General features: G+C 42.5%; 1 protein-coding gene across 1 annotated transcript in view; it reads left to right on the top strand.

Annotated features, from left to right (window-relative positions):
• The first annotated feature begins 9,171 nt into the window (after positions 1-9,171).
• LOC133619742 (uncharacterized) overlaps positions 9,172-14,171 on the top strand; it is a 59,211-nt gene continuing 54,211 nt past the window's right edge. The window contains exon 1 of the mRNA XM_072915502.1: positions 9,172-9,610. Coding sequence (XP_072771603.1) covers positions 9,427-9,610 — 184 coding nt within the window. The 5' untranslated portion in view covers positions 9,172-9,426. The remainder of the gene's footprint in view (positions 9,611-14,171) is intronic.

Genomic DNA, 14,171 nt, shown 5'->3' with positions numbered 1-14,171 from the left:
TCTGGCTCCTCTCGATGTGGAGGAGCAGCGGCTTTACTTTGAGCTCCCCCCGGATGGCAGAGCTTCTCACCCTATCTCTAAGGGAGAGCCCCGCCACCCGGCGGAAGAAACTCATTTCGGCCGCTTGTACCCGTGATCTTGTCCTTTCGGTCATAACCCAAAGCTCATGACCATAGGTGAGGATGGGAACGTAGATCGACCGGTAAATTGAGAGCTTTGCCTTCCGGCTCAGCTCCTTCTTCACCACAACGGATCGATACAGCGTCCGCATTACTGAAGACGCCGCACCGATCCGCCTGTCGATCTCACGATCCACTCTTCCCTCACTCGTGAACAAGACTCCGAGGTACTTGAACTCCTCCACTTGGGGCAAGATCTCCTCCCCAACCCGGAGATGGCACTCCACCCTTTTCCGGGCGAGAACCATGGACTCGGACTTGGAGGTGCTGATTCTCATCCCAGTCGCTTCACACTCAGCTGCGAACCGATCCAGTGAGAGCTGATGATCCTGGCCAGATGAAGCCATCAGGACCACATCATCTGCAAAAAGCAGAGACCTAATCCTGCAGCCACCAAACCAGATCCCCTCAACGCCTTGACTGCGCCTAGAAATTCTGTCCATAAAAGTTCAGAACAGAATGGGTGACAAAGGGCAGCCTTGGCGGAGTCCAACCCTCACTGGAAACGTGTCCGACTTACTACCGGCAATGCGGACCAAGCTCTGGCACTGATCATACAGGGAGCGGACTGCCACAATAAGACAGTCCGGTACCCCATACTCTCTGAGCACTCCCCACAGGACTTCCCGAGGGACACGGTCGAATGCCTTCTCCAAGTCCACAAAGCACATGTAGACTGGTTGGGCAAACTCCCATGCACCCTCAAGGACCCTGCCCAGAGTATAGAGCTGGTCCACAGTTCCACGACCAGGACGAAAACCACACTGTTCCTCCTGAATCCGAGGTTCGACTATCCGGCGTAGCCTCCTCTCCAGTACACCTGAATAGACCTTACCGGGAAGGCTGAGGAGTGTGATCCCACGATAGTTAGAACACACCCTCCGGTTCCCCTTCTTAAAGAGAGGAACCACCACCCCGGTCTGCCAATCCAGAGGTACCGCCCCCGATGTCCACGCGATGCTGCAGAGTCTTGTCAACCAAAACAGCCCCACAGCATCCAGAGTCTTAAGGAACTCCGGACGGATCTCATCTACCCCCGGGGCCTTGCCACCGAGGAGCTTTTTAACTACCTCAGCAACCTCAGCCCCAGAAATTACCTCAAACCGACCATCGAAAAGATTGTTTTAATTCGGCGTGCTATTTATTGTGTTACAGTACTTGCCTTCTGGGTTCATCTCTTAGAGCAAAATGTTTTTTTCTGTCACAGTGATTCTAAGAACAGCAGCTGCACAACTTTGATTAGTTGAGAACAACATGGATGGGGTTTCCCCTCACCTTCCTTTTGTATTACAGAAGTAATGATCATGAAATTGTGTTTGTGTTGTATAATAGTGTTGTACATGCACACAGAGTGTAAGTCTATGCTCAACAACACTTACATTTGATTTGATATAGAATTAAGGACTGTCATGTGACACAAACATACGATTATTAAGGAGGCAATGACAATGTGGTGTCCTCTTTTGGGACATATGCTTTTTTACATATTTTTTTTCTTTCTAAATATCTGTGCTACAACTTTTTTTTAAATATACTTCAAAGAAATTCTGAGTCCTAGTTGATACTACAATTGCATGCAAATCTTATGTAATGAGAAGCTAAATGAATTAAATGTTTTTTAAGGCGCCATATACCGTATTTTCCGCACTATTAGCCGCACCTAAAAACCACAAATTTACTCAAAAGCTGACAGTGCGGCTTATAACCCGGTGCGCTTTATATATGGATTAATATTAAGATTCATTTTCATAAAGTTTAGGTCTCGCAACTACGGTAAACAGCCGCCATCTTTTTTCCCCGTAGAAGAGGAAGTGCTTCTTCTTCTACGCCAAGCAACCGCCAAGGTAAGCACCCGCCCCCATAGAAGAGGAAGCGCTTCTTCTTCTACTGTAAGCAACCACCCGCCCCCGTAGAAGAAGAAGAAGCGCGCGGATATTACGTTTCATTTCCTTTGTGTGTTTACATCTGTAAAGACCACAAAATGGCTCCTACTAAGCGACAGGTTTCCGGTTCATGAAAAGACGCAATCTCTCCATCCGCACACGGACTACTATTTCACAGCAACTGCCTAAAGACTTTCAAGAAAAGCTGGCTACTTTCCGTGCATATTGTAAAAACAAGATAGCTGAAAAAAAGATCCGGCCAGAGAACATTATCAACATGGACGAGGTTCCACTGACTTTTGATATTCCTGTGAACCGCACTGTGGATACAACGGGAGCACGTACGGTGAATATTCGCACCACAGGGAATGAGAAGTCATCCTTCACTGTGGTTCTAGCTTGCCATGCTAATGGCCAGAAACTTCCACCCATGGAGATATTCAAAAGGAAGACCTTGCCAAAAGAGACCTTTCCAGCCGGCGTCATCATAAAAGCTAACTCGAAGGGATGGATGGATGAAGAAAAGTTGAGCGAGTGGTTAAGGGAAGTTTACGCGAAGAGGCCGGGTGGCTTTTTTCACGCAGCTCCGTCCATGTTGATATACGACTCCATGCGCGCCCACATCACGCTGGTTTTTAATATATTATTAAAGTTTGACTGACCTATCTGACTGTTTTTTTGACATTCCTTTAGCGCAGTTAGATGCGGCTTATAACACGGGGCGGCTTATAGGTGGACAAAGTTTTGAAATATGCCGTTCATTGAAGGCGCGGCTTATAACCCAGGGCGGCTTATGGTGCGGAAAATACGGTAATATGTTTGATATACTGATGACTCAGTCAGTACTAGTGTTAGTGCAGCAGAGGGCGCCAGAGCAATGATGTAATGCTGACTATATGGACATGAGGGATGTGTGTTGAAGCAACGTGATTAAATTAACCAAAATAGCTATATAAAAAAAAGAATGTCACACCCTAGTTTGGGTTGCTCCTTAAAAATGAATGTTGAATCTAAAAAAACAGTTCTTGTGTGGAATAAAAACTGTTGGGTTCTACCTGAGCTGCCTACCTACCTCTAAAATCAGCACGTCCCTCGTGTTTGACAACTTGATTTAATTTGTAAGATTTGCAGAGCAACTCTGAAGTACACTGGATATTTAAAAGGCCACACCTTCTGTTCTTTGTTATGTGTAGATTTTTTTTTTAATTATTTTTATATCATCCTGTCAAACAAAAATATGTTCATTCATCATGTCTTTTCTGGTCTATGTCTAAAAATAAATATAAAATATATTTAACATGTGATGCATGTTTTTCTTTACTTGATCTTTGCCTTACATAATTTTTGGGGATAAATGTTCCATTCGTCCATGTTCTTCCGCTTATCCAAGCTTGGGTCGCGGGGGCTGCAGCCTAAACAGATGTAACGAATCTGGACTTGTGGTGACTTTGTAGACAGGACCTCTTTACAGGAGGTTTTATTCTGAAAATGAAGTAAAAATCCTTCTCTGTGACTCCTTGTACTGCTCTGCTTCCTACACATAGAAAACATAGTTTTTTACCAACAGGACATAGTGGTCACGTGACATGAAAGAGGACCGCTTCAAACAAATCGCGCCAACACTTGTCACTCAAACAAAACGCGTGTAGCGCTCAAAATAGCGGTTGAAATATCACAAAAACACTTGATATCTTAAGGGTAAATAAAAAGTAAACAATGTACGGCAATCATTTGTTTTAGTTAGAAAACGACACATCGCAAGCAGGAAGTGAGGAGGAAGGGGAGGAGCTACACAAGCTGGAGGAAACTACGGAGGCCTGACGGCTTATTTGAGACCTATTTGGGTTAAAAATATTTTATGCAAAGCAGTACCGTATTTTCCGCACCATAAGCCGCCCTGGGTTATAAGCCGCGCCTTCAATGAACGGCATATTTCAAAACTTTGTCCACCTATAAGCCGCCCCGTGTTGTAAGCCGCATCTAACTGCGCTAAAGGGAATGTCAAAAAAACAGTCAGATATGTCAGTCAAACTTTAATAATATATTAAAAACCAGCGTGATGTGGGCGCGCATGGAGTCGTATATCAACATGGACGGAGCTGCGTGAAAAAAGCCACCCGGCCTCTTCGCGTAAACTTCCCTTAACCACTCGCTCATCTTTTCTTCATCCATCCATCCTTCGAGTTAGCTTTTATGATGACGCCGGCTGGAAAGGTCTCTTTTGGCAAGGTCTTCCTTTTGAATATCACCATGGGTGGAAGTTTCTGGCCATTAGCATGGCAAGCTAGAACCACAGTGAAGGATGACTTCTCATTCCCTGTGGTGCGAATATTCACCGTACGTGCTCCCGTTGTATCCACAGTGCGGTTCACAGGAATATCAAAAGTCAGTGGAACCTCGTCCATGTTGATAATGTTCTCTGGCCGGATCTTTTTTTCAGCTATCTTGTTTTTACAATATGCACGGAAAGTAGCCAGCTTTTCTTGAAAGTCTTTAGGCAGTTGCTGTGAAATAGTAGTCCGTGTGCGGATGGAGAGATTGCGTCTTTTCATGAACCGGAAACCTGTCGCTTAGTAGGAGCCATTTTGTGGTCTTTACAGATGTAAACACACAAAGGAAATGAAACGTAATATCCGCGCGCTTCTTCTTCTTCTACGGGGGCGGGTGGTTGCTTACAGTAGAAGAAGAAGCGCTTCCTCTTCTACGGGGGCGGGTGCTTACCTTGGCGGTTGCTTACCGTAGAAGAAGAAGCGCTTCCTCTTCTACGGGGAAAAAAGATGGCGGCTGTTTACCGTAGTTGCGAGACCTAAACTTTATGAAAATGAATCTTAATATTAATCCATATATAAAGCGCACCGGGTTATAAGCCGCACTGTCAGCTTTTGAGTAAATTTGTGGTTTTTAGGTGCGGCTAATAGTGCGGAAAATACGGTAAATATAGTCTGCAAATGATGTGTTGTTGTTGAGTGTCGGTGCTGTCTAGAGCTCGGCAGAGTAACCGTGTAATACTCTTCCATATCAGTAGGTGGCAGCAGGTAGCTAATTGCTTTGTAAATGTCGTATCTTAACGCTTAAACCAAAAAAATAAACAAAAGGCGAGTGTCCCTGAAAAAGGCATTGAAGCTTAGGGATGGCTATGGAAAACGAGACTAAAACTGAACTGGCTACAAAGTAAACAAAAACAGAATGCTGGACGACAGCAAGGAATTAAACAGAGACAGAATTCAATTTAGCTCAATTGAGGAGAAACGCGTAGACAGTGTCGTCCCACGCTCTGATGAAAGATTGTATGCCTCCTCTTTTATTTGGACTTTCCCTGATTACATGGCAACCGCTGTTTCTAAGGGAGGGGGGTCGTAAACAGCCGCCGCCTTTGGTTACAAAACAGTTCAAAGAAAAGGCGCCTGGAGGGGAGTCAGGCCCTGTTACCTCTCCGCTTTGTAGATCTCGGGTCAAGACAAAATCTTCCTGTGGATTACAATACATCAAAGAAACCGACGTCTTCATGTCGCTCCCCGTCCTACACAGTGGAGTTTTACAAGCCTTTTGCTTGGTAAGATCAAAGACAGCTTTTGTCCTCTCGCCGGGAACTCATTGAAACACAAAGTTTTGTGACAACTTAGATACAATTATTCTGACAAGTTTCATGTCTTCCTTTGAGCACCATTCCCCGCGCCTGCTTTGTTTTCGCAATCAAGACTATTCCAGTAGTACGGACGCTATCCTTTCTTTGTGGACGCCGTCTGCTCCACACGCTGTAAGTCTTTGCTGTCGTCCAGCATTCTGTTTTTGTTTACTTTGTAGCCAGTTCAGTTTTAGTTTCGTTTTCCATAGCCATCCCTAAGCTTCAATGCCTTTTTTAGGGACACTCGCCTTTTGTTTATTTTTTTGGTTTAAGCGTTAGATACGACGTCTACAAAGCAATTAGCTACGTGCTGCCACCTACTGATATGGAAGAGTATTACACGGTTACTCTGCCGAGCTCTAGACAGCACCGACACTCAACAACAACTCATCATTTGCAGACTCTAATTTTGTATTTCTCCCCATGACTAATGTCAATTTGTTGTTCTTCGCTGACATTTGTAATGTATCGGTACGTTTTATTTTGACAGCGTTTGTGGAAGTTGCAATGCATGACGCATACTTGCCAACCCTCCCGAATTTTCCGGGAGACTCCCGAAATTCAGCGCCTCTCCCGAAAACCTCCCGGGACAAATATTCTCCCGAAAATCTCCCGATTTTCAGCCGGAGCTGGAGGCCACGCCCCCTCCAGCTTCATGCGGACCTGAGTGAGGACAGCCTTTTTTCACAACGGGAGGACAACAGGGTGACAAGAACTAAATCATCCAGATTAGAGATAAATTGTATTATTATGTTTATCTTACCTAAAAATAAATATATTGATTATTTAAAAAAAAAAAAACTAAATACATTTTTACTATATTTTGCTAAAAACATCAAAATTAATTGTATTTTTATTTGTATTTTTTATGACTCCTTATTACATCCAGCCATAGAATTATACATTAAAATAAACATATTTGAAATAATTAATTTTAAATGATCATAATAATTCATTTAAAATGACCATATTTAATTATTAAAATAGTTGTTTGTTTATCAACAACTTTAGCATTTTATTCATTACATTTTGAAACTCTCAGAAGCCAAGTTATGTTATATTCCTTAATATTTATATATGCAAGTTTGAAGTATCAATTATCTAAACACAGTTTTTTTTGCATATTTTCAGGATGTGTGTGTATATATATATATATATATATATATATATATATATATATATATATATGTATGTGTGGGAAAAAAATCACAAGACTACTTCATCTCTACAGGCCTGTTTCATGAGGGGTTCCCTCAATCATCAGGAGAATAATTGTATCTAAGTTGTCACAAAACTCTGTGTTTCAATGAGTTCTCGGCGAGAGGACAAAAGCTGTCTTTGATCTTACCAAGCAAAAGGCTTGTAAAACTCCACTGTGTAGGATGGGGAGCGACATGAAGGCGTCGGTTTCTTTGATGTATTGTAATCCACAGGAAGATTTTGTCTTGACCCGAGATCTACAAAGCGGAGAGGTATCAGGGCCTGACTCCCCCTCCAGGCGCCTTTTCTTTGAACTGTTTTGTAACCAAAGGCGGCGGCTGTTTACGACCCCCCTCCCTTAGAAACAGTGGTTGCCATGTAATCAGGGAAAGTCCAAATAAAAGAGGAGGCGTACAATCTTTCGTCAGAGCGTGGGACGACACTGTTAAGGGTACAGTGTCTAAGCGTTTCTCCTCAATTGAGCTAAATTGAATTCTGTCTCTGATGATTGAGGGAACCCCTCATGAAACAGGCCTGTAGAGATGAAGTAGTCTTGTGATTTTTTTCCCACACATACATATATTGCGCTCTACTACGGTATCGAGCACTATTTTTTGGATAACCTTATTAAGACATATATATATATATATATATATATATATATATATATATATATATATATATATATATATATACATATATATATATATATATATATGAAATACTTGACTTGGTGAATTCTAGCTGTCAATATACTCCTCCTCATCTGGTACAACCCCCCATACAGCAAAAACGTCTCAACTAACATTGGACACAAATTCCTCAATCTGATTGACAAACACTTTCCCAAAGGCAACACCCTAAGAAAAGTATTCAACAAGAACAACATTAAATTGAGCTACAGCTGCATGAACAATATACGACAAATCATCTCAAACCACAACAAAACAATTGCAAATGAGCCGTCGGCCCCCGGACAGAGCGACTCCAAAACCAACAAAGGCTGTAACTGTCGAAAGAAACCTGATTGCCCTCTCAACGGGGGGTGCTTACAAACATCAGTTGTCTACCAATCTAAGGTAATACGCAAGGACATTAACACATCCGACACATATGTAGGATTAACCGAGGGAGAATTCAAAACCAGATGGAACAATCACAAGGCTTCTTTCAGGAACCAAAACCTGCGGAATACCACAGAACTCAGCAAACACATTTGGGACCTCAAAGACAATAATGTTGAATATTCAATAACATGGCAAATCCTTGCATCCAGCACACCTTACAATAGTGGTAATAAAAGATGCAACCTATGCTTGAAAGAGAAACTGTTTATTATTTACCGTCCAGACCTGTCATCCCTCAACAAGCGCAGCGAAATTGTAACAGCATGCCGCCACAGACGGAAACACCTCCTAGGTAACACATGAGCCAATCACCACGCCCCTACGCCAGCCTGTACCCACCCACTCTGTGCCCTATATAAACCATGGTATGCGAATGCTCCCATTAAAATCTCCTGATGATTGAGGGAACCCCCCCTCATGAAACAGGCCTGTAGAGATGAAATAGTCTTGTGATTTTTTTCCCCACACATACATATATATATATATATATATATATATATATATATATATATATATATATATATATATATATATATATATATATATATATATATATATATATATATATATATATATATATATGAAATACTTGACTTGGTGAATTCTAGCTGTCAATATACTCCTCCCCTCTTAACCACGCCCCGCCCCACCCCTGACCACGCCCCCCGCCCCCCACCTCCCGAAATCGGAGGTCTCAAGGTTGGCAAGTATGGCATGACGGGAACACGTCACTTGTGTTTTAAGCCTTCACGCGCTTCAGAAAGTAACGACCCTGTAAATAAATAAGTTGATTGAGGGTTACAATTACAAGATTATGTCATTTTTAGGTGTCTTATGTTCGTTATTAGAGATCGTTTTATAGTGAGGCGAATGTATTCATCGGCGTTTGTCGCCATCTTGTGGTTGTTTTGGGTACAACAATCTGCCTGTTTTTTCACAGATTATTTTGTGACGTCATAACTGATGATACTACAATTGTTTATGCAAAGTATAAATGCTATTGCATGATCGTAATCATACATATTATGTGTATTCAAAGTATTTCCATGAATGTAACAACCTGAGTTGATGAAGAAATACCGCTAAAGACCAGCGGGGGGCAGCAACATGCCAACGATGCCTTTTGTCTGCCGGAAATCGAAAGAAGAAGAAGACAAGATTGCGAGGCCTTTTTTGACCGCGTGGGAAGCTCCTTAGTCGGCCACGTTTGGACAAAATCCACGGACGTGTTGTCGTTAAGTCTGCGATCATCTTTCATGCTAATTCTTCTAGCCTGTCAGGATAAACCGGACTCGTCTCGGTCAACTTTGAATCTTCTCTTAGCTTGTTGTTAGCTTAGCATTGCTAGCTGCTAACAAAGTGACGCGGACGTTGTCCTCTTGGGAGCGCAAAGTGTTGTGATCGCGTGGAAAATGTGTCGCGTACAAATGCTGAGAGTGTTGGTGAATCAGCGGCTAAATGCGGCCGTTGAGGAAATATTCGGCGTGTTGGAAAGAGCGCTGGCGGAGTACGAGGAGGAACTTTCTCGCACAAAAGAGGAGAACGAGCGACAACGTCAACTACTGGACGCTTTTTACAACAAGTCCCAAGTAGCAGGTTTGTTTTATTCCTACTTTATATTGGACTTTTCACATGAAATACCAGTTGTAACTAGATCGATCAATCAATCAATGTTTATTTATATAGCCCTAAATCACAAGTGTCTCAAAGGGCTGCACAAGCCACAACGACATCCTCGGTACAAAGCCCACATAAGGGCAAGGAAAAACTCACACCAGTGGGACGTCGATGTGAATGACTATGAGAAACCTTGGAGAGGACCGCATATGTGGGTAACCCCCCGCCCCCTCTAGGGGAAACCGAATGCAATGGATGTCGAGTGGGTCTAACATAATATTGTGAGAGTCCAGTCCATAGTGGATCTAACATAATAGTAAGAGTCCAGTCCATAGTGGATCCAACATAATAGTGAGAGTCCAGTCCATAGTGGATCCAACATAATAGTAAGAGTCCAGTCCATAGTGGATCTAACATAATATTGTGAGAGCCCAATCCATAGTGGATCCAACATAATAGTGAGAGTCCAGTCCATAGTGGATCTATCATAATAGTGAGAGTCCAGTCCATAGTGGATCTAACATAATAGTGAGAGAGTCCAGTCCATAGTGGATCTAACATAATAGTGAGAGTTTAGTCCATAGTGGATCTAACATAATAGTGTGAGAGCCCAGTCCATAGTGGATCTAACATAATAGTAAGAGTCCAGTCTATAGTGGATCCAACATAATAGTGAGAGTCCAGTCCATAGTGGATCTAACATAATAGTAAGAGTCCAGTCTATAGTGGATCCAACATAATAGTGAGAGTCCAGTCCATAGTGGATCTAACATAATAGTGTGAGAGTCCAGTCCATAGTGGATCTAACATAATAGTGTGAGAGTCCAGTCCATAGTGGATCTAACATAATAGTAAGAGTCCAGTCCATAGTGGATCTAACATAATAGTGTGAGAGTCCAGTCCATAGTGGATCTAACATAATAGTGAGAGTCCAGTCCATAGTGGATCTAACATAATAGTGAGAGTCCAGTCCATAGTGGATCCAACATAATAGTAAGAGTCCAGTCCATAGTGGATCTAACATAATAGTGAGAGTCCAGTCCATAGTGGATCTAACATAACAGTGAGAATCCAGTCCATAGTGGATCTAACATAATAGTGAGAGTCCAGTCCATAGTGGATCTAACATAATAGTGTGAGAGTCCAGTCCATAGTGGATCTAACATAATAGTGAGAGTCCAGTCCAAAGTGGATCCAACATAATAGTGAGAGTCCAGTCCATAGTGGATCCAACATAATAGTAAGAGTCCAGTCCATAGTGGGGCCAGCAGGACACCATCCCGAGCGGAGACGGGTCAGCAGCGCAGAGATGTTCCCAACCGATGCACAGGCGAGCGGTCCACCCCGGGTCCTGACTCTGGACAGCCAGCACTTCATCCATGGCCACCGGACCTGTGTCTCCCCCTCCACAAGGGATAGGGGGAGCAGAGGAGAAAAGAAAAGAAACGGCAGATCAACTGGTCTAAAAAAGGGGGTCTATTTAAAGGCTAGAGTATACAAATGAGTTTTAAGATGGGACTTAAATGCTTCTACTGAGGTAGCATCTCTAATTGTTACCGGGAGGGCATTCCATAGTACTGGAGCCCCAATAGAAAACGCTCTACAGCCCGCAGACTTTTTTTGGGCTCTGGGAATCACTAATAAGCCGGAGTTCTTTGAACGCAGATTTCTTGCCGGGACATATGGTACAATGCAATCGGCAAGATAGGACGGAGCTAGACCGTGTAGTATTTTATACGTAAGTAGTAAAACCTTAAAGTCACATCTTAAGTGCACAGGAAGCCAGTGCAGGTGAGCCAGTATAGGTATATATATATGTGTATATATGTATATAAAGGTATATACAGTATAGGCGTAATATGATCAAACTTTCTTGTTCTTGTCAAAAGTCTAGCAGCCGCATTTTGTACCAATTGTAATCGTTTAATGCTAGGAATTGCGTGTGAATAGAATAGAATGGACTTTATTGTCATTATATTCAGTGTTGGGTTAGTTACTGAAAACCAGTAACTAGTTACAGTTACTAGTTACTTTATTACAAAAGTAACTCGGTTACTAACTCAGTTACTTACACCAAAAAGTAATGCGTTACTGTAAAAAGTAACTATTTAGTTTTTTGTTTTTTTTAAAGCTCCCATTAATGCCCTTTTAGCCTTCATTTCAGTACTTTTATTGCACTGGAGAATAATACAATGTGTTGATCAACTTGACATGCATTTGCATCACTCAACTCTGCTAAGCAATGTGCTCTACATACAACACACAAAGACAAAGATATGTTTCAAAGGGCCAATTTGTTTCAGCCCAGAACAAATTGACAAAACTATTTTAAATAGCTGCAACATAACATACATAAGTAACAAACAGCATAATAACAACATAGCTGTAAACCTGGCTTCACCTAAGGAAGGCACACATGACATACACAAAGCCTAACCAGGCAGATTTGAAATGCAATTTTGGGCAGGAGATGGGGTCTTTGATCCAAGACACAACTTACATTTACAGACACACAGACACACAGAGCGCGCCTCCGGCTTGTGACGTAAGAACATTCGGAAGGACGACACCGCAGCGCTCCAATAAAACACACTCAGATCTTCTGTTTCTAGCCGATACTACATAAAAAATAATGCAGTAATGCATCATGTAGTAACGGTAACTGAGTTACTGAATATAAAAAATAACGCGTTAGATTACTAGTTACCGCCGAAACTAATGGCGTTACTTGGTAACGCGTTAGTCCCAACACTGATTATGTTTGCATATAACGAGATTAAGGACTCCAACTAAAGGTGTGTTAGTGGAAACAAATATGGAATAAAAATAAATCACACAAGAAGTACTAAAGATAAAAAATAAGAATTGAAATAAACAGAATACTATCCAATAAAAACAATAAGCAATCCTGTACAGCAGTGGCCCCCAACCTTTTTTGCACCAGGGACCGGTTTAATGTAGGCATTATTTTCAGGGACCGGCTTTCCACTTGCAACATAACATACATAAGGAACAAACAGCATAATAACAACATAGCTGTAAACCTGGCTTCACCCAAGGAAGGCACACATGACATGATTATAGGTCATGTCACTACCGTATTTTCCGCACCATAAGGCGCCCTGGGTTATAAGCCGCGCCTTCAATGAACGGCATATTTCAAAACTTTGTCCACCTATAAGCCGCCCCGTGTTATAAGCCGCATCTAACTGCGCTAAAGGAATGTCAAAAGAACAGTCAGATAGGTCAGTCAAACTTTAATAATATATTAAAAACCAGCGTTCTAACAACAACTCTGTTCACTCCCAAAATGTACGCAAATGTGCAATCACAAACATAGTAAAATTCAAAATAGTGCAGAGCAATAGCAACATAATGTTGCTCGAACGTTAATGTCACAACACACAAAATAAACATAACGCTCACTTTCTGAAGTTATTCTTCATTCATAAATCCCTCGAATTCTTCCTCCTTCGGTGTCCGAATTGAAAAGTTGGGCGAATGTGGGATCCAAAATGGCCGGCTCCGTCTCGTCGAAGTCATCGGAGTCAGTGTCGCTGTTGTCCAGCAGTTCTGTGAATCCTGCCTTCCGGAAAGCTCGGACCACAGTTGTGACCGAAATATCTGCCCAGGCATTTACGATCCACTGGCAGATGTTGGCGTATGTCGTCCGGCGCTGTCTCCCTGTCTTGGTGAACGTCACGTGTGTTCGCCTTCTGTCATCCACTGTTCCCACGCAGTTAGCAGTCTAGCTTCGAATGCCCTGTTGACACCAATATCTAGCGGCTGGAGGTCTTTTGTCAATCCACCCGGAATGACGGCGAGTATTGAATTAAGCGCGTAAGCGTGTCTCTCAATGTGATGTTATGAGCTAGCAAATATAACAACTACACTACCCAGCATGCAACGATAGTGACGAGCATGCGCGGTAGCCCTGAGAAGCGTTGTTGTATGCTGGCAGTTAGAATGTGGTTATGAGCACGCTGTGAGTAAACGTTGAGAACTCAGTTAACACGCCTCGTCTGCATTATTTATAATTAGACAGAAAACACACTTAATAGGAGCCATTTTGGGGTCTTTACATAAACACACAAATGGAAATGAAACGTCATATATCCCAGCATGCACCGCGCTCTTCTTCTTCTTCCGGGGCGGGTGGTTGCTTACAGTAGAAGAAGAAGCGCTTCCTGTTCTATGGGGGCGGGTGCTTACCTTGGCGGTTGCTTGCGTAGAAGAAGAAGCGCTTCCTGTTCTACCGGGAAAAAAGATGGCGGCTGTTTACCGAAGTTGCGAGACCGAAACTTTATGAAAATGAATCTTAATATTAATCCATGTATAAAGCGCACCGGGTTATAAGGCGCACTGTCAGCTTTTGAGAAAATTTGTGGTTTTTAGGTTCGCCTTATAGTGCGGAAAATACGGTATATACAGCACACATACTGCTATACACACGCCTAACCAGGCAATTTTTTTCTCTCAAGGAATTGTGAAATAAAATCATGTCTTCAGGACATCAAGACTGTACTGAAGCCCAGAACAC

Source organism: Nerophis lumbriciformis, linkage group LG20 (genome assembly GCF_033978685.3).
Source record: "Nerophis lumbriciformis linkage group LG20, RoL_Nlum_v2.1, whole genome shotgun sequence".
Lineage (NCBI taxonomy): Eukaryota > Metazoa > Chordata > Actinopteri > Syngnathiformes > Syngnathidae > Nerophis > Nerophis lumbriciformis.
This window is presented reverse-complemented; position numbering and strand designations above follow the sequence as displayed.